At 38.0% G+C, this 22,888-nt stretch overlaps 2 protein-coding genes across 2 annotated transcripts in view; one reads left to right on the forward strand and one right to left on the reverse strand.

Annotated features, from left to right (window-relative positions):
• The window catches only part of LOC111770481 (disintegrin and metalloproteinase domain-containing protein 21), a 33,102-nt gene extending 18,138 nt beyond the window's left edge, over positions 1–14,964 (reverse strand). The window contains exons 1-3 of the mRNA XM_070249164.1: positions 14,867–14,964; positions 10,733–10,773; positions 8,906–9,964 (exon numbers count right to left, since the gene is read on the reverse strand). Of these exons, the coding sequence (XP_070105265.1) occupies positions 8,906–9,889 (984 nt within the window). The 5' untranslated portion in view covers positions 9,890–9,964; positions 10,733–10,773; positions 14,867–14,964. The remainder of the gene's footprint in view (positions 1–8,905; positions 9,965–10,732; positions 10,774–14,866) is intronic.
• A 4,832-nt stretch (positions 14,965–19,796) lies between these two features.
• On the forward strand, positions 19,797–21,145 carry LOC100053796 (disintegrin and metalloproteinase domain-containing protein 21). Its single transcript, XM_005615181.3, is given in 4 exon segments — positions 19,797–20,061; positions 20,064–20,306; positions 20,309–20,574; positions 20,576–21,145. Coding segments are annotated over 4 exon segments (1,344 nt in total).
• Positions 21,146–22,888: the final 1,743 nt, after the last annotated feature.

Genomic DNA, 22,888 nt, shown 5'->3' on the forward strand with positions numbered 1-22,888 from the left:
CATCTCTGTCATATATTAAGTATTAGTACATGAGTAATTCTTTTCCTAGGATCTTTATTCTCTTCCATTGGCCTATCTGTCTATCCCTGCATGAATGCCACCCCACATCAATTACCACATGAGAGTCAAAACATCTGACAGAGAATGTCCTTCCACCATTTGTACTTTTTGAAGAGTGCCTTAGCTACTTATTGATCCTTTGCAATTCCATACACGTTTTAGAAGTAAATTTTCAAGTTCCTCAAAAATAGTGCAATTTTATATGGATTTCATTGAAATCATAAATCAATTTGGAATGAACTGACATCTTTAAAACATTTTCTTACAATTCATTAGCATGCCACATCACTTCACTTAATTAAGTCTTTTTAAATATCTCTCAATGAAATTTCTTAATTTTTTCTGTAGAAAATTTATACACCTTTTCTTGGACTTCCTAAAAATTCTACTTTGCTAAATATTTTCTATTTTTCACACTATTGTAACTGGTATCCTACAATTACCTTAATTTCATTTTCTGTTTCTGGCATATAGAAATGCAATTATTTCTTTGAATATCGATTTTATATGTCTCAACCTTGCCATATATAGTACTTTTATTGAGGCATAAATTTGCATAACATACAATAGAATCTAATTTTTTTGGGTAAATGTATAGAGTTATACAGACATCATCATAATCCTGTTTTAGAATTAAATTTTCTCCAACACGTTATTTTCCTCAGCACATGTTATTTCCACCTTTCGGCTGTTGTGAATAGTGCTTCTATGAACATATTTGTACAAGTGCTCATTTGAACATTAGTTTTCAATTCTTTGGGGTATATACCTAGAAGTGGAATTGCTGGATCACAGGATAATTCTCTTAAACTTTTTGATAACCACCAAACTATTTCCCACACGGCCGCAGTATTTTACATTCCCATCAACAAAGAACAAGTGTTCCAATTTCTCAAAATCCTTGCCAAGATGTGTTAGTTTCTTTTTTTTGAAGTTAGAGCTAACTTAGTGAGTGTGACCCGGTATCTCATTGTGGCTTTGATTTCTGTTTCCCTGATGACTAATGCTGTTGATCCTCTTCATGTACTTGTTGCCCATTTGTGTATCTGCTTTGCATAAATGACTGCTCAAATCCTTTCCCTATTTTTAAATTGGATTTGTCTTTTTGTTGTGGAGTTGTATGTGTTTTTTAGATATTCTGGATACTAGACTCTTACCAGGTAAATGATTTGTAAATGTTTTCTCCAATCCTATGGATTTCCTCTTCACTCGGCAGATAATGTGATTTGATACACCATAGTTTTAAATTTTGATGAAGTCTAACTACTTATTCTTTTGTTGTGATATCTAAGAAACCACTGCCAACCACAAGGTCGTTAAGATGTATCCTATGGGCTTTTAAAAAATAGACTTTATTTTTTAGAGTAGTTTTAGTTTCACGGCAAAATTGAGCAGAAAGTACAGACTTTCCGTATACTCCCTCTCCCAGCCCCACATGCACAGCCTCCCGCACTATCAACATCCCACAACAATGGTATATTTGTTCCATTTGAAGAACATACATTGACACATCATAATCAAACAAAGTCCACAGTGTTTACATTAGAGTTTGTTCTTGGTGTCATATATTCTATCAGAAAGGACAATTGTATAATGGCATGTATCCACCATTATAGTATTATACAGAGTATTTTTACTACCCTAAAAAATCCTCTGTGTTCCGGTTATACATCCCACCTTCCTCCCTAACGTTGGCAACCACTGATCTTTTTTGCAGTCTCCATAGTTTTTCCTTTTCTGGAATGTCATATAGTTGGAATCATACAGTATGTAGCCTTTCCAGATTAGCTTCTTTCACTCAATAATATACATTTAAGGCTCCTCCATGTCTTTTCATGGCTTTATAGCTCATTTCTTTTTAGTGCTGAGTAATATTCCATTGTCTGGATGTACCACAGTTTATTTATCCATTCACCTATTGAATGATGTCTTGGTTCTTCCAAGTTTTGGTAATTATGAATAAAGCTGCTACAAACATCCATGTGCAGGTTTTTGTGTGGCCATAAATTTTCAACTCCTTGGATAAATACCAAGAAGCATGATTGCTAGATCATATGACAAGTGTATGTCCACCTTTGTAATAAACTGCCAAACTGTCTTCCAAAGTGGCTGTAGAATTTTGCATTCCCATCAGCAATGAATGAGAATCCTTTTTTTCCTCATCCTCACCAGCATTTGATGTTTCAGTGTTCTGGATCTGGGCCATTGTAGTAGTGTGTACTGGTATCTCATTGTTTCAATTTGCATTTCCCTGATGACATATGGTGTGGGACATCTTTTCATATGCTCATTTTCCATCCGTATGTCTACTCTGGTGAGGTATCTGTTCAGGTCTTTGGCCAATTTTTAAATCAAGCCATTCATTTTCTCATTGTTGCATTTTAAGAGTTCTTTGTATATTTTGCTTAACGGTTCCTTATCACATATGTGTTTTGCAAATATTTTCTCCCAATCTGTGGCTTGTCTTCTCTTTCTCTTAACAGTGTATTTCACAGAGCAGAAGTTTTTAATTTTCAAGAAGTCCAGCTTATCAATTATTACTTTCGTGCATCATGCCTTTGGTGCTGTATCTAAACAGTCATCGCCATACCTAAGGCTATCTAGGTTTTCTCCTATGTCACTTTCTAGGAATTCTGTAGTTTTGTGTTTTACGTTTAGGTCTAGGATCCATTTTGAGTTAATTTTTTGTGAAAGGTGTAAGGTCTGTGTCTAGAATCATTTTTTTTAAATGTAGATGTCCCGTTGTTCCAGTACCATTTGTTGAAAAGTCTATATTTTCTCCGTTAAATTGCCTTTGTGCCTTTGTCAATGATCAGTTGGCTATATTTATGGCAGTTTATTTCTGGGCTCTGTATTCCACTCCATTGATCTATTTGTCTATTCTTCCGTCAATACCACACTGTCTTGATTACTGTAGCTTTATAGTAAGACTTGAAGCTGGGTAGTGTCAGTCCTCTGACCTTGTTCTTCTCCTTCAATATTGTGTTGGATATTCTTGGTCTTATCCCTGTCCATATAAACTTTAGAATCAGTTTGTCAATATCCACAAAATAGCACTGGTTTCTCAGAGGGATTTTGTTGAATCTCTAGATCAAGTTGGGAAGAACTGGCATCTTGATAACATCGAGTCTTCCTAGCCATGAACATGGAACCTCTCTCCACTTATTTAGTTCTTCTTTGATTTCTTTCCTCAAGCTTTGTATTCTTCCTCATATAGATTTGTACATTCTGTTTAGGTTTATACCTATTTCGTTTCAGGGGGTGCTAATGTAAATGGTATTGTGTTTTTCATTTCAAATTCTACTTGTTCATTATTGGTAGATAGGAATGTGATTTCTTTGCATATTAACCTTGTATCCTGCAACCTTGCTAAAATTGCTTCTTAGTTCCATAAATTTCCTTGTTGACTCTTTCACATTTTCTACATGGATGATTATGTCATTTGAGAAGAAAGACCGTTTTATTTCCTCCTTCCCAATCTGTATACATTTTATTTCCTTTTCTTGTCTTATTGCACCAGCTTGGTCTTCTAGGATGATTTTGAAAAGGAGTAGTGAGAGGGGACATTGTTGCTTTGTTTCTGATCCTAGTGGAAAAGGTTCTAGTTTCTCATCATTAAGTATGATATTAGGCACAGGTTTTTTGTGGATATCCATTATCCAGTTGAGGAAATTCCCCTGTATTCCTAGTTTGCTAAGAGGTGTTTTTTAAAAATCATGAATGGATGTTGGATTTTGTCAAATGCTTTTTCTGAGCTATTGATATTATCTTGTCTTCTTTCAAATGCTGAAAGAGGGTCCCTGAAAAAAACTCAAAAGACTTCTTCTTTCATCTTATAAAAAGAGAAATGTTAAAAACAATTTGATGTGTTGAATTGTGTGCAAAGCATTGTCAAATAAGAGATGCTTATTCTTCTCCAGGTTATAGTTGTATGGGTAAATATTATTAATATAAATATCTCAGAAATTGTATGACGTTCATAGATATGTGTCAATGACCTCACTGTGCATATGTTCTGATATAATGATATGAGTCATAATTCCAGTTATCTTAAAACTTTGTATGTTAGGGAAATAACCATATTTCCTTGTGAAATGAACTCTCATCAGATCTTTAACCATGGCCATTGGAAGTCCTTTGTCATCCATAGAGCATTTTTAGTTTGCTCTGATTCTTCTCTGAAAATGTTTGCAATCTACCACAGGCCAGAATGCATCATCAAAACCTTCCTTAAATAAATTTTAGGCTACTGGGCAAAGCAAGGATTTCCAGAACTTTAGTGAAGAAGTTGATGCGTTCATGAAGCTGCTAACCAAAGATCAAGCAAAACAAGAACGATTATATGGCACTGAGTGAACCAATGAAGAATAAATATAATTATACAGCTTTTGTTTCAAACTTTCTGAATCTTTAATGTTCTCATTTCTGCTTATAAGAATCAACTTTCTCTTTTCTCTCATACCATCTGTAGCTTACAACAATTTAATAGAATATACCTTTGTAAAAACAAACATTTTTTTTCTCCCTATGTAATCACTCCAGATTTCAGAAACTCTTATTGAGTGTTTTTACTTTTTTGGCAATATGGTTATTTAGCATTAGTTCAATAAGGATCTGTTCTCCATGAAACACAACACAATTGAAAACATTGGTTATATCACCAAGGCTTTATGTGGAATGCCATATTTGAGAATGATGTATAGAATCAGATACGGCCAGGCAGCTTTAAGGAACAAAATTTGACTTTATGGACCCACTGCTTACAACGTCCTCTTGGAAAAACCAACCTGACGCCTGGCTTCCAGTGTTTCCAGTCTCCTAGGTGAGTGAGGAAGGTTATTTCCTGGCATGCCCAGAAACTTTGGGACCTTTTGGGGACATTGAGAAGAGAGGAATTCATCCAAATTTGTAGTTACCACAAGTGAAGTCTAGTGCTGAGTTTCTCACTTGACTTCTTAGCCTTGAGAGGCTTTTAAAAGTCTAATCTGAGTTTCTTTATAAAAAGTCTCAGCAAAGCAAACTCAAAAAGGCCTTTGTGGTCAATTAGCATTCTTTCTGCACTTATATAAATAATCAGGCCAAATATAATGAGATGACTTATTTTGTAGACAAGAATAACCTTACTTTGGTTATCTTTGATCAAAAGCAGGATGACTGTGGAGAGAAATTTTATGTTTAAACAGAAAATTATAGTACGCCCCTGTGAATTTTCAATTCTTCTAGCTTCCTCCAGTGTCTGGCTAAAAGTGAGAAGTTGTGACATCTCCAAATGGTGATGAGAATTTGAAGAAATGGGGTAACTCATACGTTAATGGTGGGAATGTAAAATTGTACAATCACTCTTGAAAATATTTTGGCAGTTTTCAAAAAAGAAAACTATAAAGGTAACTAATATACAATTGATAAATTTTATGCCTGGCCATTTATCCTGGAAGAATGATTTGTGTTCACATAAAATCATGTGCACGAATGTGTACAGCAGCTTTATTTATAATATCCCCAAATTGGAAACAACCCCGGTGTCCTTCACTGGGTGAGTGGTTAAACACACTGTGGTACATTCCTACCACGAAATGCTATTCAGATATAAGAAAGATTGAACTCACAATGCACTCAATAACCTGGATGAATCTCCAAAAGACTATGCTAAGTGAAAAAGGCCAATCCTGAAAATTTCCATATTGTACGATTCCATCCTTATATTACAAAATTATCGAAGTGGAGAACAGATTAGCGGTGGCTGGGGTTAAGGAGTGGGTGTGGGTGTGGGAGGGGAGGAAGAGTGGGCTTGGCTGTAAAAGGGGAATGTGAGAGATCCTGTGGCGGTGGGAATATTCTCTGTGTTGACGGTCTCAATATCCATATCGAGGTTATATTATACTAAGGGTTGCGAGGTGGGGTTTTTTTTTTTCTGCTTTATCTCCCCAAACCCCCCCTGTACACAGTTGTATATCTTAGTTGCAGGTCCTTCTAGTTGTGGGATGTGGGATGCCGCCTCAATGTGGCCTGATGAGCGGTGCCATGTCCACGCCCAGGATCTGAACCCTGGTCCGATGCAGCGGAGCCCACGAAGTTAACCACTCGGCCACGGAGCCGGCCCCTGCGAGATGTTTTTATTTGGGGAAGCAGCATAAGGAGTACATGGGATCTCTATTATTTCTTACAACTGTATGCGAATCTACAGTTATTTCAAAATATAAAGTTTATTTTAAAATTGAAGGAGAAATAAAGATTTTTCTCAAGCAAATGAAAGTTGAACAAATTTTTTGCCAGCATAATTACCCAAGAAGAAAGTTTTAAGAGACGTCAGCAAGATGGCAGACTAGGATGCTCAAGGCCCTTGTTCCCCTATAGAGATACTGAGTTAACAACCCATATGGACCAAAATACCTTTACAAGAACTCTAGAAACCAATTAAGAAGCTACAATACACAGCCAAATGCATGGCCAAGAAAGGACTGCATCAAAAAGAGTGAGAAAGTTGGTGGCATTTAGCTTGCCTTTGCCCCTACAGACAGTGACTGAAAGCCATACAAAAGTAGAAAGTTCTCTGGTAAAGCTAAATACACAGACAAATAGAAAAAGTTGTATTATTGTAATTTTGGTTTGTAACTCCACTTTTAATTTTTTAAAGGATTCATAGGACATGTGCAAATCATTCTATCCAACAACAGTAGAACACACATTCTTCTCAAGTGCAAATGGAACATTCTCCAGGATACACCCCATGTTGGGCCACAAAATAAGTCTTAATAAATTTTAAAATATTGAAGTCAAAGTATCTGTTCTGATCACCATGGAATGAAACTAGAAATAATAGCAGAAGGAAACAGGAAAATGCACAAATATGTGAAAATTGAACAATACAGTTTTAAAAACCAAGGGGTCAAAGAAGACATCATAAAGGGAGTTAGAAAATATCTTGAGACAAATAAAAACAAAAACACAACATACCAGAACATGAAATGTAGCAAAAGCATTGCAAAGGGGGAGGTTTACAGCTGTAAACCTTTACATTAAAAAGAAGAAATATCACAGACCAATAACCTAACTTTATACTGCAAAAGACTAGAAAAAACAGAGTTGGGTTTTTAAAAAATTGACAGAATTGGCAAACTCTCAGCCAGATTAACTTTGAAAAAACCACCAAGTTTGCTATTTATTTCCTTATCTTACCTTAGTAAGCTCCAGTACAATGTTATATTGGGGTGGTGAGATGGACATTTTTACTTCTTCTCCATTGCAAGTTGGTGGACATTCAGTGTTCAGCATTAAGTATTTTGATTGCTGAAGGTATTTCCTAGATGATCTTTAGGAAGTTGAGGAAATTCTCTTCCATTCCCACATTGCCAAACTGTGTCTTTTTTTTCCTCATCAGTGGTGTTGAGTTTTAGCAAATATATTTTCTGCATCTATTTAGATGATCAAGCGGTTTTCATTTTTTGTTTTTCAAAGTGGTGAAGTACAATGGTTGCATTTTGAGTGTTATAAAACCTTTCCTTCCTAGAATAAACCCAGGTTGGTAATGAAGTATTATGCTTTCTATATATCATTACACTTCATTTGCTACTGCACTGCTAAGGCTGTTTCTTCCTGACTTCTTGAAGGATGGAGGTCTGGAGTTTTCTTGTCTTATAACATTTTGTCTGCATTTGGTGATGAGGCAACGTTTGGCTTCATAAAATGTGTTGGGAAACTTCTCCTTCAGTTTTATTTCCTGGAAGACTTTGTATAGAATTGGCATTATTATTTATTACTTAAATTTTTGGTAGAATAATCTATGAAGGAATCCAGACCAAGAGATGTTTCTAACAATAAATTAAATTTCACATATATCATATATATACTTAGAAATACATATTATATATACTTATATTTATGTAACATAATAAAATATATTTACATACATACACATATATTTAGATTATCACTTTCTTTAGTGATCTATGACTGTTTCTGTCTTTCAAGAAATTTGTCCATTTCATGAAAATAATCAAAATATCAACATCAGTTTGTTCATAATATTTTATTTTTGTCTTAATAACATAAGGATCTGTAGTAACATATCCTCTTCCATTGTAGGTAACGGTAATTTCTTATGTCTTATTTTTTCTTGATTTGTCAAGCTAGGCATTTACCAATATTACATATCTTTTTCAAAGAACCAGCTTTCAGTTTCATTGATTTTGCTCATTTGTTTTCTATTTTATGTTTTATTTTATTTCATTTTTTGCAGGGGAAGATTCACCCTAAGCTAACATCTGTTGCCAATCTTCCTCCTTTTTTCTTCCTTTTCTCCCCCTAGAGCCCTAGTACATAGTTGTGTATAGTTGTAAGTTCTTCTGGTTCTTCTATGTGAGCCACCACCACAGCATGGCTACTGACAGACGAGTGGTGTGGTTCTGCACCTGGGAACTGAACCTGGGCCGCCAAAGCAGAGCGTGCCGAACTTTAACCACTAGGCCATCAGGACTGGCTCTCTATTTCCTATTTTACTTATGGCCATTCTTATCTTCATTATTGTCAGTCTTCACTTTAGGTGAAGCTACTTGCAACTACTTTAGTGTGTAATCTTATTCCTCCCTTATCAGGGTTTGTACATGTTCAGCCAGATCCTGCTGGGTATGGCACAGCAGCCCAGACATAAGGTAGGCAGCCAGGAAGAGAACTAGGGACAGTTCTTTCAGGATTCATCTGGATCTGAAGAGCCAATATTTTCAGGGGCATCCACCCTCACATCACCATGTCATGTAGAATCATCCTGGGGTTCCCCCCTGAGCCCTGACAGCATAACAGACTTGCTCTGGATGAGCATGTAAAAGGCTTTAGAGCTCTTGGACCCTTATCTATACCTGTGATTTTTCCTCGGCTGTGATTTCTCTTCCCCTCCAGGAGATAAGGGCCATTTGTACCAAACAGCTTCCCAGGGAGTTGACTGTTCTATGTTTACCATTGGGAAAACATTTCCATGATTCCAAATCTCAGTCCCAATCAAAATCACATAAGTACCCAACTGCTGATAAATGGAATCCACTATGTTGACGACAAGAAATACATCCTCCTGCACTTTTGAGAAGTTACTTTGGGAGTAAATGAAGAAATTGTGATCCATCACCACAGCCAGCTCCAGAAACCATGAGTGGGTCCACCAGTTATCAGTAGAATTTTGTTTCAGAGTTGATTTCTCAGCCTTTTCAAATTCCAACTGTTGGTGTGCTATTTGCTTTTTTGTTAAGCCACATCTCATAGATGGGAATTGTGTCTCATTAGTGTTTACCGTATAAACCACGTGTTCAAATGTGGTAGAGTGCCTGATGGGCTCGATTTCATAAGTAAGGTCATTTATGTGTAACGTTCCTCGAAAGCCCCCACAACAGGTACTGAGGGCAACCAGGGACTCAGGGACCCCTTCCACATAACCATGATAGTAGCAGTCATCAGGAACAAAAGGCTGATCTTGCTGGAGAGCGTGCTGGTCCATGTAGGTGAACACCGGGAGATGTCTGGAAACCAAGAGCTCCTTGGCCTTCATGTGGACAATGTGTCTCCAGCCCCCAAACTGCAGGCTGTAGGAGAGGCAGACTGGAGTCTTTGCGCCTCTGCCCCTGTTGGTCACCTTCAAGGGGATCACCACTTCTAAGATGCTGAGGTGTTGGGAGGACCCAGCCTGGGAGAGGTCAGTAGGGAACAGAGACAAGCCATGCCAGAGCAGTAGGAGAACAACTCTCATGGACACCTCAGCCTCACTAGCCACCATTATGGAGCTGCCATTATGGAGCCATCTGTCCAGAGGAAAAGAGCGGGAGGCACTGTGGTCTGGCTCCTCCATCTGAGCTGGCCATTGTGTAGAGCTGAGCTTTAAGGATCTGTGTCCTGGCAGAGGTGAACCATCAGAGCTGAAGTGCTGAAAGTGAAAATAAAAAGAAGGATGGGGATGGTGGCAGGATTGGTTAAGGAAAGTGAGAGACAGAAAGAATCGAGTGGTGAAAAAGTGATTAACGAATCAAGGAAATGCTCTGGATTTGCTTTCAGTGAATAGTGGGAAGTTAGGGAGTATAGATATGACAGTGTTGACCATATGTTGATAATTGTTAAAGCTGGATGATACGTACTTGGGTTTTCATTATATATCAATTCATATAGGTGGTATGAAAATCTCCATAGTAAAAAGGTAAATCAAAGCTAACAAAACTTCAGAGTACGGTGACTCTATATCTCAATTTGTCCAAGACCATGTTGGGGAGTTTATGCCTGTTACCCTTGCATAACTATCGATACTTTTTCCCCTTTGACTATCAATACTGGAGAAGTCAAAAACAATCACAACAATCTGACATCAATTTGCGTGGGTCTCATAATTTACTTTAGTCTTTATCTCAAGTTATTGACTTGTTTCCTTGCTGTATTCTCCTTCACCCATAATGCTTGGTCTGCAAGGTCGCTGAGTGCAGGGTTTATGATTTTAACTCATGTTAGTATTCTCTATAACGCCGAGTATAGTTCTCTATACAATGAAGAATGGAAAAAAGCGGGAGAGGGCGGTGAAGCACTTAGGTTATAGAAGAATGCTACTTAAACTGTATTCATATTTGACTATAATTTTTAAAAGAGGAAAAAAATCTTAAAAAGCTGACATCTTCTAAAGGAACAGGAAGAATAATATTGTTCTCACCAGTTACCTGTAGGAGGATACTGAAGACAAAAAGAAATGCCCTAAGAAGAGAAAATGAGAATCCATGAAGTTTAAAGGCTTGGGAAAAGGACCTCTGTCTTCTTGGGGCAAAGGCCTCAGAGTGCCTGGTATTTTAGAATTGCCAGGTAAAATTCCTAATGTTTGCTCAAATATATTTACCAATAGTTTTTGAAAGTGGAGAATTTCTGTACCTGGCATACAATCTGGCTGTCAACACACATCCATTTCTTTCCATATTCATTAAACAAGTATTTATGTGTTTGGAGCATACAAAGTACAGGACATTGTGTTAGATACTAGGGAAATAAAATAAAAATACAGATCATTATATAACTTATCAATTTAGTGCAGAAATTTGTGGCAGGAGCAAGAATAAGCTTTAAGGGGCCTAGAACATTGTATTCAATATGTCATATATTATGTGCCCTTTTCTTTTGCCGAGGAGTGTGTCATCCATAGACTTCATCATAGTCTCAACTGAGTGACAAAAATGAGGCTAAGAAGCACTGAGCCTGGGGAAAACAGACAAGCAGTGAGACTATTATAATCTGATCTGAACCCGATCTGAGGCTAATAAAGTCTATGATTCAGCGACCCTCATTGTACAGACCTCCATGAGCCCCTGGGAGGGGCTTAGCAATGCAGTTTATGACTGTTATCAATATAAGAGTATTCAAAATTAGTCACTATGCAAGAAAATAGGAAATGCCTTGAAATATTACAACTCATATGTAGAAGACTTGATAAAGGTTTTCTGAAATTCAACAGTAATTTATGTAATTATTTATCTTATTACCAATAACAAGTTGTGAAGCAGAATTTTTCTCTAAACTATCAATAATAGAGAATAAGTTTTGATCAAACATGCTAGGGACAGTCAATTACTTTTCTGTTCTCTCCAGAGACAATATAACAAAACAGTTCTCATAAGGTGGGTAATGAAAGGGGAAGTGATTATAAAACTGCAGGGAAAACATGTTACAGAAGTGTGTCAAAAAGTTAATGAACATAAATCGTAGGTTTAAAATTTTTTGTGATGTTTATGGTGTTTTCATACTTTTGAAATTTACCAGTTGTGATTTCTTCCTTATGCTAAATAAATATTTATTTTCACCCTTATTTTTGCATTTATAATTTTGTATTCTTTTTCTTAAGGTGACCTCTCTTCTTGTAGATGCATCAGGTGCAAAAATCTGATTCCATCCCTGACTGTGATAAACTTACTGATAAAGAGAAGCACAGTTTCTTAGGAGAAAACATAGGAAGAGCAACTAAGCCAAGCTAATCTGAGTAGCCTTGCATGGGAGAGATGAAGCCAAAGATGCCTGATGCAGTACGAGTCATCTCCTAGACTCTAAATCCATTCCTATTCAATAGTTTCTTTACCCTGAATTAAATTCCTCTATATCATCCCTCCATGAAGCTTCCCCGATGATTTCTGCAGTCTTCCTCTGATGACAGAGAGAGAGAAAAAAACCAAACTCGATCCTCAACCTCTTCATAGAGCTCCCTGTGTCTACTTACCTCATTAAACTTGAGTTCCAACAGAATTTACTGCTTGCCCTAAAGCTCACTCTAGAGAAACCCAATTCATAGAAGCCCTATGTACCACATGGTCCAGAGGTTGGGTTTCTGTTCTCCCCAGCCCACAAAGTCAATTCCAAACCATTCCTCGTGCTACATTTGACTACACTAATTTTCAAGCTTTCTCACTCTTCCACCAACCACTCCCTACCATTCTTACAAAAACTGCAAAGACTTTGATATCTGACTGATAGAATTATTCTCCACCCAAAATCCTACCTTCATCATAACTAATGATAGCATGTATATAGACAACCATCTGAAAACCAGGAGGGTTTTTCAAAGTTTTTTTTAACCTCTTCAATTCATATTCAATATCCTTCAGTTTAGCCACCCACAGCCATAATCCATGCCTTGTCTTCACCAAACAAAACAAAACCATTTCTTACATTCTAAGCAATTTACCCATAATTTTAATCCTCCCAGCTCTCCCTTACTCCTGCTATACCTATTCCTCAAACTCAAAGAGAACCCAAATGCTTTTGTCTTTTATTATCTCCTGTTTCTCTCAATCTCATGCTCCTGCCTTCTATTCCATTCCATTTGAGCCTAGCCTACCAGTTCCATCACTTCAACCACTTTATGCCAAAACCTTTAACTTCCTAAAGCATTACCATAACACAAATTTGCAAAACAAACAAAAACTTGGATTAATTCTGTCACATACTTTTTGCACTTCTACATCAAAACTACCATGCACAACTGGGGACAGGGGAAATCTCAAAACACTGTGTTTGTGAAAATTTTACAAAGAGAATGCACAATTGGAACTGGAGTGGTTTGTTCTGGCTGCCCACCCTAAGGGATGGAGGCAAGATGTCAGCTGATATTTCAAACCCTCCTATGACTTACTGCTCTTTTCTTTATTCTCCTGGACATTACATTTACACATCCCTAATATTCTGAGTTCCCTCATAAATATAGCGTCAGTAGCTGAAAATATATTTTGACTCCTTTTCAATCACAAAGTTAAATAGTTAACCAAATAGACTTCATCTTTTCCTTTCTTATATATGGTATTTAAGTTTATTATTTATCTCAGATATTCTATGTGGATGCTGGTGGATGGGGAGGACTTGTTTCAGTCTGAACAATATCCTTAGCGTTAACCTGCTTAGAGAGCTTGGATCCATCTGAACACATTCCATTGCTAATGGATAGGCGCTTTATTCCAAGGTGCAAGCAGCCCACAAGAGAAAAGCAAAGTTCATAGACAAATTCAACTATAAAACACTTCCAAAGACATAGATCTCTGATTGGGTGAAATCCGAACTTCCAGATTTGCTCTCTGTATCTCTCTTGATATGTTTGTTACTTATTATGGAGCAGAAGCTGTGGATGGGAAGATGGAAAGTGGGGAGGACTAATAAAGACACAGTGTTGTGGAGAAGGCTGATAAGCTATAGAAACCGTATCATATTTGTCTTTTTCTTAGAACTCATCTTGAAAGCAGACAATAATAGGAAAATGCTTCAAAGAGTCTTAGAGCCATGCTCTAGTCTTCATTATATTATTTCTAGGACCCCAGAGACCCAAACTCCTAAAGGGACATCACCCTACCATCAATACTATGAAGTAGTGCTATACAAAATCCATATTCTCTAACATTATTGGAATCTCAAAGTAGACAACAGCCCTCCTCCATATGTTTTAGCAACTCTTTCTTCCTTTCCCCACTGCTGTTCCAAATTCCTCAAGACCTCTACCTACCCGTCTCTGTCTCCTCTCTTACTCTATCATGCCGAATATACCATTTTCTCACCTCTCTGTGACTAATGTCTGACTCAATAGAGTGTTATGAAATCAATTTAATGGGTCATTACCTCAGTTTTTTCTTAAAGGAAATTGAATACGGATATTCAAGGACATTCCTGGAAGTTCCTTAGCAACTCTTACACATATGGTGCCAAAATTTTGTGGGTGTTTGTATATGTGTGGTCACTAGGTCACAAAATAAAATGGATTCCTTACTCTGGGACACAGTAGAAAAGTATATCTATAGTGATGCCAAATTCAAAGGCAAAATGGTTCCTAGGATTTTTACCTTTACAAACCTAATCTGAATCCATGCCCATTTCTACCTCTCCTCTACCCCACTCCACATCCCAGACTCAGTGGAAAAGTGATCCTCCTGCAGATTCAGGCAGTAGCCCTCATCTTCTGTTCCAGATCATATCTCATACCTAGTTGAGGACTGGCTCTATCAATTTTCTCTGCTCTAGACTCTATTTTTTCCTATTTCACCTGTTCTTTACTGGCAATTAGGGTGACAACTCATCCTAGTTTGCCCAGGACGGTCCTGGTTTTAAAACCGAAAGTCCCACATCCAAGCAACCCCCTTAGTCCTAGGCAAACTGGAATGATTGGTCACCCTACCTGCAATACCTTTACCACCACCCCCCACCCATGTGCAAGTCTCTCCCATCTTTAAAAAGGAAAACAAAACATAAATTAAGAAACTTAACATTATCCAATGTACTACTCTGGCTACCAACTTATGCATAGAGCCAAACTTGATGAATGACTTACCAACAGAAGAAACAATCATTTCCATGGCCTTTTCTTTCTAGATGATTTGTACCACACCTATCAATGGACTAAGACTGATAGCTGAGACTTCACATAACAGAGGGAAACATAAACCCTCCCCCTTTGTCTCTCAGGAGACTAAGTTCTAGATTTAGCTGCTTAGCAACAAGGATCTTTCACTTCTCCAGAAACAACTAGTTCTCAAGGATATCTTGCTCTGGCTCCACCATTTCTATACAACTTTATGTCTGACTTCGATATAATTGGAATTGGATAGCCTCCTTAACTCCATCCTATGGCCTCCTACAATATAGATTTATTTCTGCTTCATAATTTTGCTTATGCTGTTGCATTGGCCTAGACTGTCTAATCACTTTTCACTATCGGACTCAATTATAGTAACTTTCTAGGTCAAGACCAAATCCACATCCAGGATCAAATATTTTCTAAATAATCTAGACAACATTGATATTCTGTAATTCCATTTATAATTACAGTGTTCAATAAATTTTTGTATTATACAATTTATAACCTTGCTATTTTTTATATACAAGTTTTTAAAATTGAATTCCATACTAAACTATAGTGTTTTGGAGAAAAATATGCTCAAAATGATTTGGTCAAGAATTTATGGTATGGTATTTGACAAAATATATAATCCAAAAGACGATTTCAACTATATAAATATTGCATGGAATAAAAATAATTCAATAAAATATTAACTCTAACCCTGGGAAGGTTCTGTTTTAAAGAGATTCTTGGCCAGCAAGCCTTGCCACCTCCTAATTTAACTGGAAGATTCAGAACCCTGTGAGATAACTATCAAATAGAAGCCTTTTTAATGACAGTCTCTTTCTATTTCCTCTCAAGAAAAGGTTCTTCTATTCATTCTGGTTTCCTCAGAAATCTGCTTGGGAGCTTCCTTTTCATAAACTGTTTCATTCATCCAGGCAGAACCAGAGACACCTCTGTCTTAGGAGGGGTAGGTAAAAAAAGAGGTTTGTCTCTAGCTGAACTCAGTGAATAAAATCTGCTCCCATACCAGAGATAATTAACAGTGAAGAAACCATACCCCAAGAAATGAGAGAGTAGGAAACTACGGAAGATCAATCCTGGAAAAGTTTTAGTAGCTAGCTAGTAGCACCAGTAAGCAGAGCAAAGAAACTCAACCCAGGGAGATAGATAACTGAGGAAGACTAAGAGTGACTGCTTCAGAGAGACAGAACAGTATCCTGGGAGATCTAGAGATGGGAAAGGATTGAAAGCTTCCAAAATTAGTTTTGGCTTAATCTCTCTTGCTTTAAGAAGGAATGATAGTTATTTCTTTTAAAAATAGCATTGTCGGGGCTGGCCCCGTGGCCGAGTGGTTAAGTTCACGTGCTCCGCTGCAGGTGGCCCAGTGTTTCGTTGGTTCGGGTCCTGGGCGCGGACATGGCACTGCTCATCAAGCCATGCTGGGGCGGCGTCCCACATGCCACAACTAGAAGCACCCACAACAAAGAATATACAACTATGTACTGGGGGGCTTTGGGGAGAAAAAGGAAAAGAATTTAAAAAAACTTTAAAAAAATAGCATTGAGGTCTTCTGGGTCCTGAAAAGATACAGTAAACACTCTTATTCCCATTGCTCCTACTCAGTATAGGTTACAACACTATACTTGATACATAAAACAAACATAAGGTTTGGAAAGGTGGAGCAAAGAATATAGACCAGCTAGGGACACTGGGACCTAAGGAACAACATGGTGGTGATTTCTCTGCATTTTCTTTACCCTCATTGCAGTCTGGAGAAGCCTGCAACCCTGAAATGAAACAGATGCAGCCAAAAAGAAAAAGAGCCCCAAGACAAGTTTTCTCTTTCTAGCCAATGGGCCAAGAAATGAGCAGTTTGCCAAGACAGAAAACTTTCAGAAAATAACCATCCTACTCCAGCCAAATGTCATGGGAAAATTGCACCTCTGCATGCATCCTCATCAGCAAAGGCAACATGGTGGGGCTTAGACTTCCAATATCATCCAGTTCTAATGAGGTACTTCATCCTCCTCATTGGAGTGATGAAAGAGAAGCTCAAAATAGAGTTCTGGGACTTGCATTCTCACCATGTAGTAATGAGGCCCCCATTCCACAATGTTAGTGGAGGTCGGTTGGGCAGCAGTAATCAGGCATCCTTCAACCTCCCAGCCGGGGTGGTATCAGCAGAGGCCAAGGAGGGGGAAATTAACTTCTACTCCTTAACAGTGTCAGGATTCCCTTGGCATGTCAACAGAAACTGAGTGGAGAATCCGGACATCTACTACCATCTAGCAATAGTGATGCTTTTCTTCTTCTGCTAGTGCAAAGCCAGAGGGGGCCTGACAGTTGAATAAGATCTAGATCCTCAAAATATGACACCCAAAATGTTCAGAATCCTCCCTTGTCATGCGCACTTGTCATACAAAGAACTAGGAAAGTTTCAGCTTGAATGAGAAAAGATAACAGACGCCAACTCCTTGATGATGCAGATATTGGAATTATCTGATAAGGATTTTGAAGGAGCCATCATGAAAATGCTCCCATGAGCAATGACAAATATGATTGTAACAACTGGAAAAAATAAAAAACTTGCAGAAAAGGAAAGTCTCGCCAAAGAAATGCAAGATATAAAAAACAAAATGATGGAAATTTTATAACTAAAAAGTACAAAAGCCAAAGCCAGAAAGTCACTGGATGGGCTCAACAACAAAATAGAGGCAATAATCAGTGCACTCGAATGTAGAGAAGAAGTTATTGTAAAATCTGAGAAGCACAGAGAAAATAGACTGGAGAAAATATGAAGAGCCTCTGGGTCTTGTAGGACTATCACAGGAGATCTAACATTCATGTTATCACAGTCACAGGAGAGGAGAATAGGCAGAGCCAAAAAGTACTCAAAAAAATAATGGCTGAAGATTTCTCAAATTTGGCAAAAGTCATAGCCTACAGATTCAAGAAGCTGAGGGAATCAAAAACAGGATATACCCAAAGAAATCCATGTCAAGACACATCATAATCACAATTTTGAAAGCAGAAGACAAAGGAAAAATCTTGAAAGTGCTTGGAAAGCAACAACATCTTGCCCAATCTTACCCATAGGGGAAAACTGTTTGAAAGACAGCAGATTTCTCATTAGGACCCACAGAGCCCAGAAGGAAGTAGCAAAATATTTCACAGGAGTTTAAAAACTGTCAATCCAGAATTTTCTCTCCAGTGAAAATATACATCAACAATGAAGAGGAAATCGAGACATTCTCAGATGAAGGAACACTAATAATTTGTCACCAGCAGACCTGCTGAAAACAGTGGTTAAAGAAAATTCTTGAAACAGAAAAGAAATTATAAAACAAGAAATCTTGCAACATCAGGAAGGAAAAAGGACAATGAAAGAGTCAAAATATGGGGAAATACAATGGAATTTCCTTTTTCTCTTGAATTTTCTAAATTATGTTTGATAGCCGAAGAAAAATTATATTGTCTAATGTAGTTCTCAGTGTATATAGAGGGAATATTTAAGACAATTATGCTATAAGGGGATAGCAAAGGGTTTTAAGGGAACTAAGATTTCTAGGCTTCATTTGAATGAGAAATATTTTCAGAATGAAAACCACAGAAGGCAAAAAAACACAAAACCACACAACAACAGAAGAGTGGAAGGCAAATAAAGAAACAAAGAACCAGAGCAATTAACAGAAAAAAAATTATAAATATGGTAGATATTAATCAATTATATCAATAATCACTTTAAATGTGAATGGTCCAAATATGCTAATTGAAAGACAGAAACTATCATGGGGTCGGCCCAGTGGCTTAGTGGTTAAGTTCAGTGCACTCGGCTTTGGTGGCCTGGGTTCATGGGTTTGGATCCCAGGTATGGACCTACACCACTCATCAAGCCATGCTGTGGAGGTGACCCACATACAAAATAACAGGAAGATTGGCACAATGTTAGCTCAGGGCCAATCTCCTTCAAGCAAAAAGAGGATGATTGGCAACAGATGTTAGCTTATGGCCAATCTTCCTCACCAAAAAAAAAAAAAAAGACAGAAATTGTCAGAGTGTATAAAATACAAGACCCAAGTATATATTGTCTACAAGAAACCTGCTTTAAATATAAAGATACAGATTATGAGTAAAAGGATCATGCTAACATGAATGAAAAGTATGCTGGAGTAGCTATATTAATTTCTGACAAACTGGACTTCAGAGCAAGGAAAATGTTCAGAGATAGAAAGGAGCATTGAATAATGATGAAGTCAAGACGTAACAGGAAGACATAACAATCCCTAACGTGTATGTGCCTAACAACAGGATGGCAAAATACTTAATGTGAAAAATGATAACCCTGCAAGAAGAAATTGACAAATGCACTATTATATTTGGAGACATCAACAACTCTCTATCAGTAACTGGTAGATTCAGCAAGAAGAGAATCAGTAAGGAAGGATATAGCTGAACTCAACAGCACCATCAATCAACTGGATGTAATTGACATTTATAGAACACTTTAAAAACAACAGAATACACATTCTTCTGAAACTCACACGAAACATTTACCAAACAGAACATGTCCTGGGGCCTAAAACCTACCCTAACAAATTTCAAAGACTGGAAATCATACAACTTATCAAAATTCGTGGGATGCAGCAAAAGCAATGTTTGGGAAAATGTATAACACTAGTTGCATATATTATAAAAGGAGAAATATCCAAAATAAATTATAAACTACCTAATTTAATCCAAAGTAAGAAGAAGAGAAGGGATAATGAAAATTAGAGTAGAAACTAGTGAAATTGAAAACAGGAAATTAATAGAGATAATCAATGAAACCAAATGCTGTTTCTTTGAAAATATCAATAAAATGGATAAACTTTTACCCAAGCTAAAAACAAAAAGGAAGAGAGAGATCAAAATAAGCATGGAACAGGTTCTGGAGAATTTCTCTCAGTAGAAACGAATCAGTCTTTCCCAGCTACAGGATGATGCTGCACATATTTTCATAAAAAATTCACTTATAATTGTACTTGGTATAGACTATGTTGCAGGAATATGTCATCCTCCTATTGATTGTGGCGTTAATAATTTCCAATGAGACCCCTGGTCTCTTTTTGCCATCACAGTGGTCCGTGAGTTAGGTCATACTTTGGGTATGCAACACGATGAAGAAGTCTGTGTGGACAAGGTGGTTGCATCATGAATGCTGTCAGAGCGCCTGCGGAGAGATTCACCAATTGTAGTTATGCAGATTTTACAAAGACCACTTTAAACCAGGGATCATGTCTGCACAGTCCTCCAAGTCCAGGGGAAGTCTTTATGCTGAAGCGCTGTGGGAACAGCGTGGTTGAAGGAGAAGAGGAATGTGACTGTGGATCTATAAAGCAGTGTGAGCAAGATCCCTGTTGCCTGTTGAACTGCGCTCTGAGGCCTGGGCTGCTTGTGCTTTTGGGCTTTGTTGCCAAGACTGCAAGTGCATGCCATCAGGGGAACTCTGTAGACATCAGGTCAACGAATGCGACCTTCCAGAGTGGTGTAATGGGACATCCCATCAGTGCCCAGAAGATGGATATGTGCAGGATGGGATTCCTTGTAGTGACAGTGCTTACTGTTATCAAAAGAGATGTAACAACCATGATGAGCAGTGCAGGGAGATTTTTGGTGAAGGTGCACAGAGTGCATCTCAGAATTGCTATAAAGAAAATCAACTCGCAGGGAAGCCATTTTGGCCACTGTGGTGTAAATGGCACGACATACCTAAAATGTAATACCTCAGATATCTTTTGTGGGAGAGTTCAATGTGAGAATGTGGGAGATATTCCCCACCTGAGAGATCACTCTGCTTTGCGGCACAGTCACATCAATGGTGTCACCTGCTGGAGTATTGGCTACCATTCAGGGATGGACATGCCAGATGTTGGTGAAGTGAAAGATGGCACCATGTGTGGTCCAGGAAAGATCTGCATACGCAAGAAGTGTGTCAGTCTGTCTCTCCTGTCACAAGTCTGCCTGCCTGAGACCTGCAACATGAAAGGGATCTGCAATAATAAACATCACTGCCATTGCACCTATGGGTGGTCCCCACCCTACTGCCTGCACAGAGGCTATGGAAGTAGTGTTGACAGTGGCCCAGCATCTGTCAGAAGAGGAGTTTTCTTGCCACTCATTGTGATTCTTAGTTTGTCTGTTTTTCTTTTACTGTTGACTGCTTTATTTATGCACCATAGAAAACACTTTGGTCCCAAGGAGACTAAGGCTCACTCTTCAGGATAAGAAAATACCTCTAATTTGACATCCTGTGCATTATTAAGTTTTAGTCTCTTGGCAATAGAAGTGTACTACCTGTCTAAAACTGAGCACATTTCTGACAGTTTACAAACAAATGCAGAGAACTTCCCTTCTATCAGTATCAGAAACATTGCCATCAAGCAAAGGCATTTGCTAACATCCTCGTATCTACAGTTCATGGTTGTAAGTAGCAAAGAAAGCTCCATTTCCCCCCTGAATTGGTTCCCCTTGTGTTTCTTGAGCACAGATATGACTCATGGGAAAGGCAGGAGACAGACATGTGAGGACCCAGGAATGAGTTTTGCCTCTCTTTGTTTACTCCCAAAGTAACTTCTCAAAGGTGCAGAGGATGTATTTCTTGTTGTCGACATAATTGATTTCATTTGTCAGCAGTTGGGTACGTGTGTGATTTGGGACGGGATTGGGATTTGGAATCATGGAAATGTTTTCCCAACGATATGCATAGAACAAGCAGAAACTGCAGGTTCACACCATCAGGGGAAGTCTATAGACATCAGGTCAATGAACGTGACTTCCAGAGTAGTGCAATAGGACATCCCATCAGTGACCAGAAGGTGGACATGTGCACAACGGGATTCCCTGTAGTGACAGTGTCTACTGCTATCAAAAGAGATGTAATAAAGTTGGGAAAATTACTTAAATTTTCTAACATTCTTCTCCAAAATCGGAAAAGGAGCATGATAATAATGCTTGTCCCACCCAACCTCTTGGGTTTATCTGGTAATGGAAAGAGAGGAAGAAATGAATTCTTGTTAAAGTGTAAGCAAATTGTTGTTTGTTTAATAAAATCTCCTGACCCTGTTCCTACTGTGCTTCCTGGCTAAGCTTGTCTGCTCTAACTCTTCACCTTAGTTTGGCAGTATGGGTATCCTCTTGGAGGATTTGCTTTGAATACCAGAATATAATCTCCATGAAGGCAGGGTTCCTTTTATCTGTTTTGCTCACTGTTGTATTCCAACACCTAGAACAGTGCCTAAAGCACAATAAATATCTGATTGAAGTAATTAATTTGAATAGATTACTAATTGCATAAAATTAATTAGGAAAAGTAAAAATAAGACTTTGGTCCTCTTTTTGAAACTGCTGCAGCTCTTGCTCAAAATTGAACTTTGAATATTTAAAATATGTGTATTGTAATGCTCCCTTTGGTACTTGCCCTTCACCAGTGTCTTTGTCCCCAGTTTGTCTTCTCCTCAGTCTATTCTCAGCGTTTGGGGTAATCCTGTCTCTTGTAAACACATATCTAATCAGATATCCCCTATATATCTTCCCAATAACTTCTGAATGCCACTCTTTGTACGCTGTGTCAAATGACCTTTTTGATATCATTTTCCATTATGCTTTGCACACTTTGCATCCTCTGGCTATTTTCTGTTTTGAATATACTTGACTGTGTCTTGTCTCTGTACATCTGTACATGCAATTCCCATCCCCCAAATGCTATTTACCACCTTCCCTCACCCCCTTGCCCTAGAAAACTCCAATTTTTTTCTCTCAATGAAGATTAAACATCAAATCTTTGGAAAGGCATTTCCTTGTGAAATGTTAGGTGTTCCACTTGTGTGCTCCTGTCACTTTGTGGTCATCCCTTTGATGCACTCTAGGAATAGATGAAGAGAGAGGTGAACAATGTACCAGCCAGGGATAGAAAGAAGAAAGGCCATCTAGTGGAGCCAATGAAACATGGAAGCATGAACCAAGACAATC

The sequence above is a fragment of the Equus caballus genome, chromosome 24, assembly GCF_041296265.1.
Source record: "Equus caballus isolate H_3958 breed thoroughbred chromosome 24, TB-T2T, whole genome shotgun sequence".
Classification (NCBI taxonomy): Eukaryota; Metazoa; Chordata; class Mammalia; order Perissodactyla; family Equidae; genus Equus; species Equus caballus.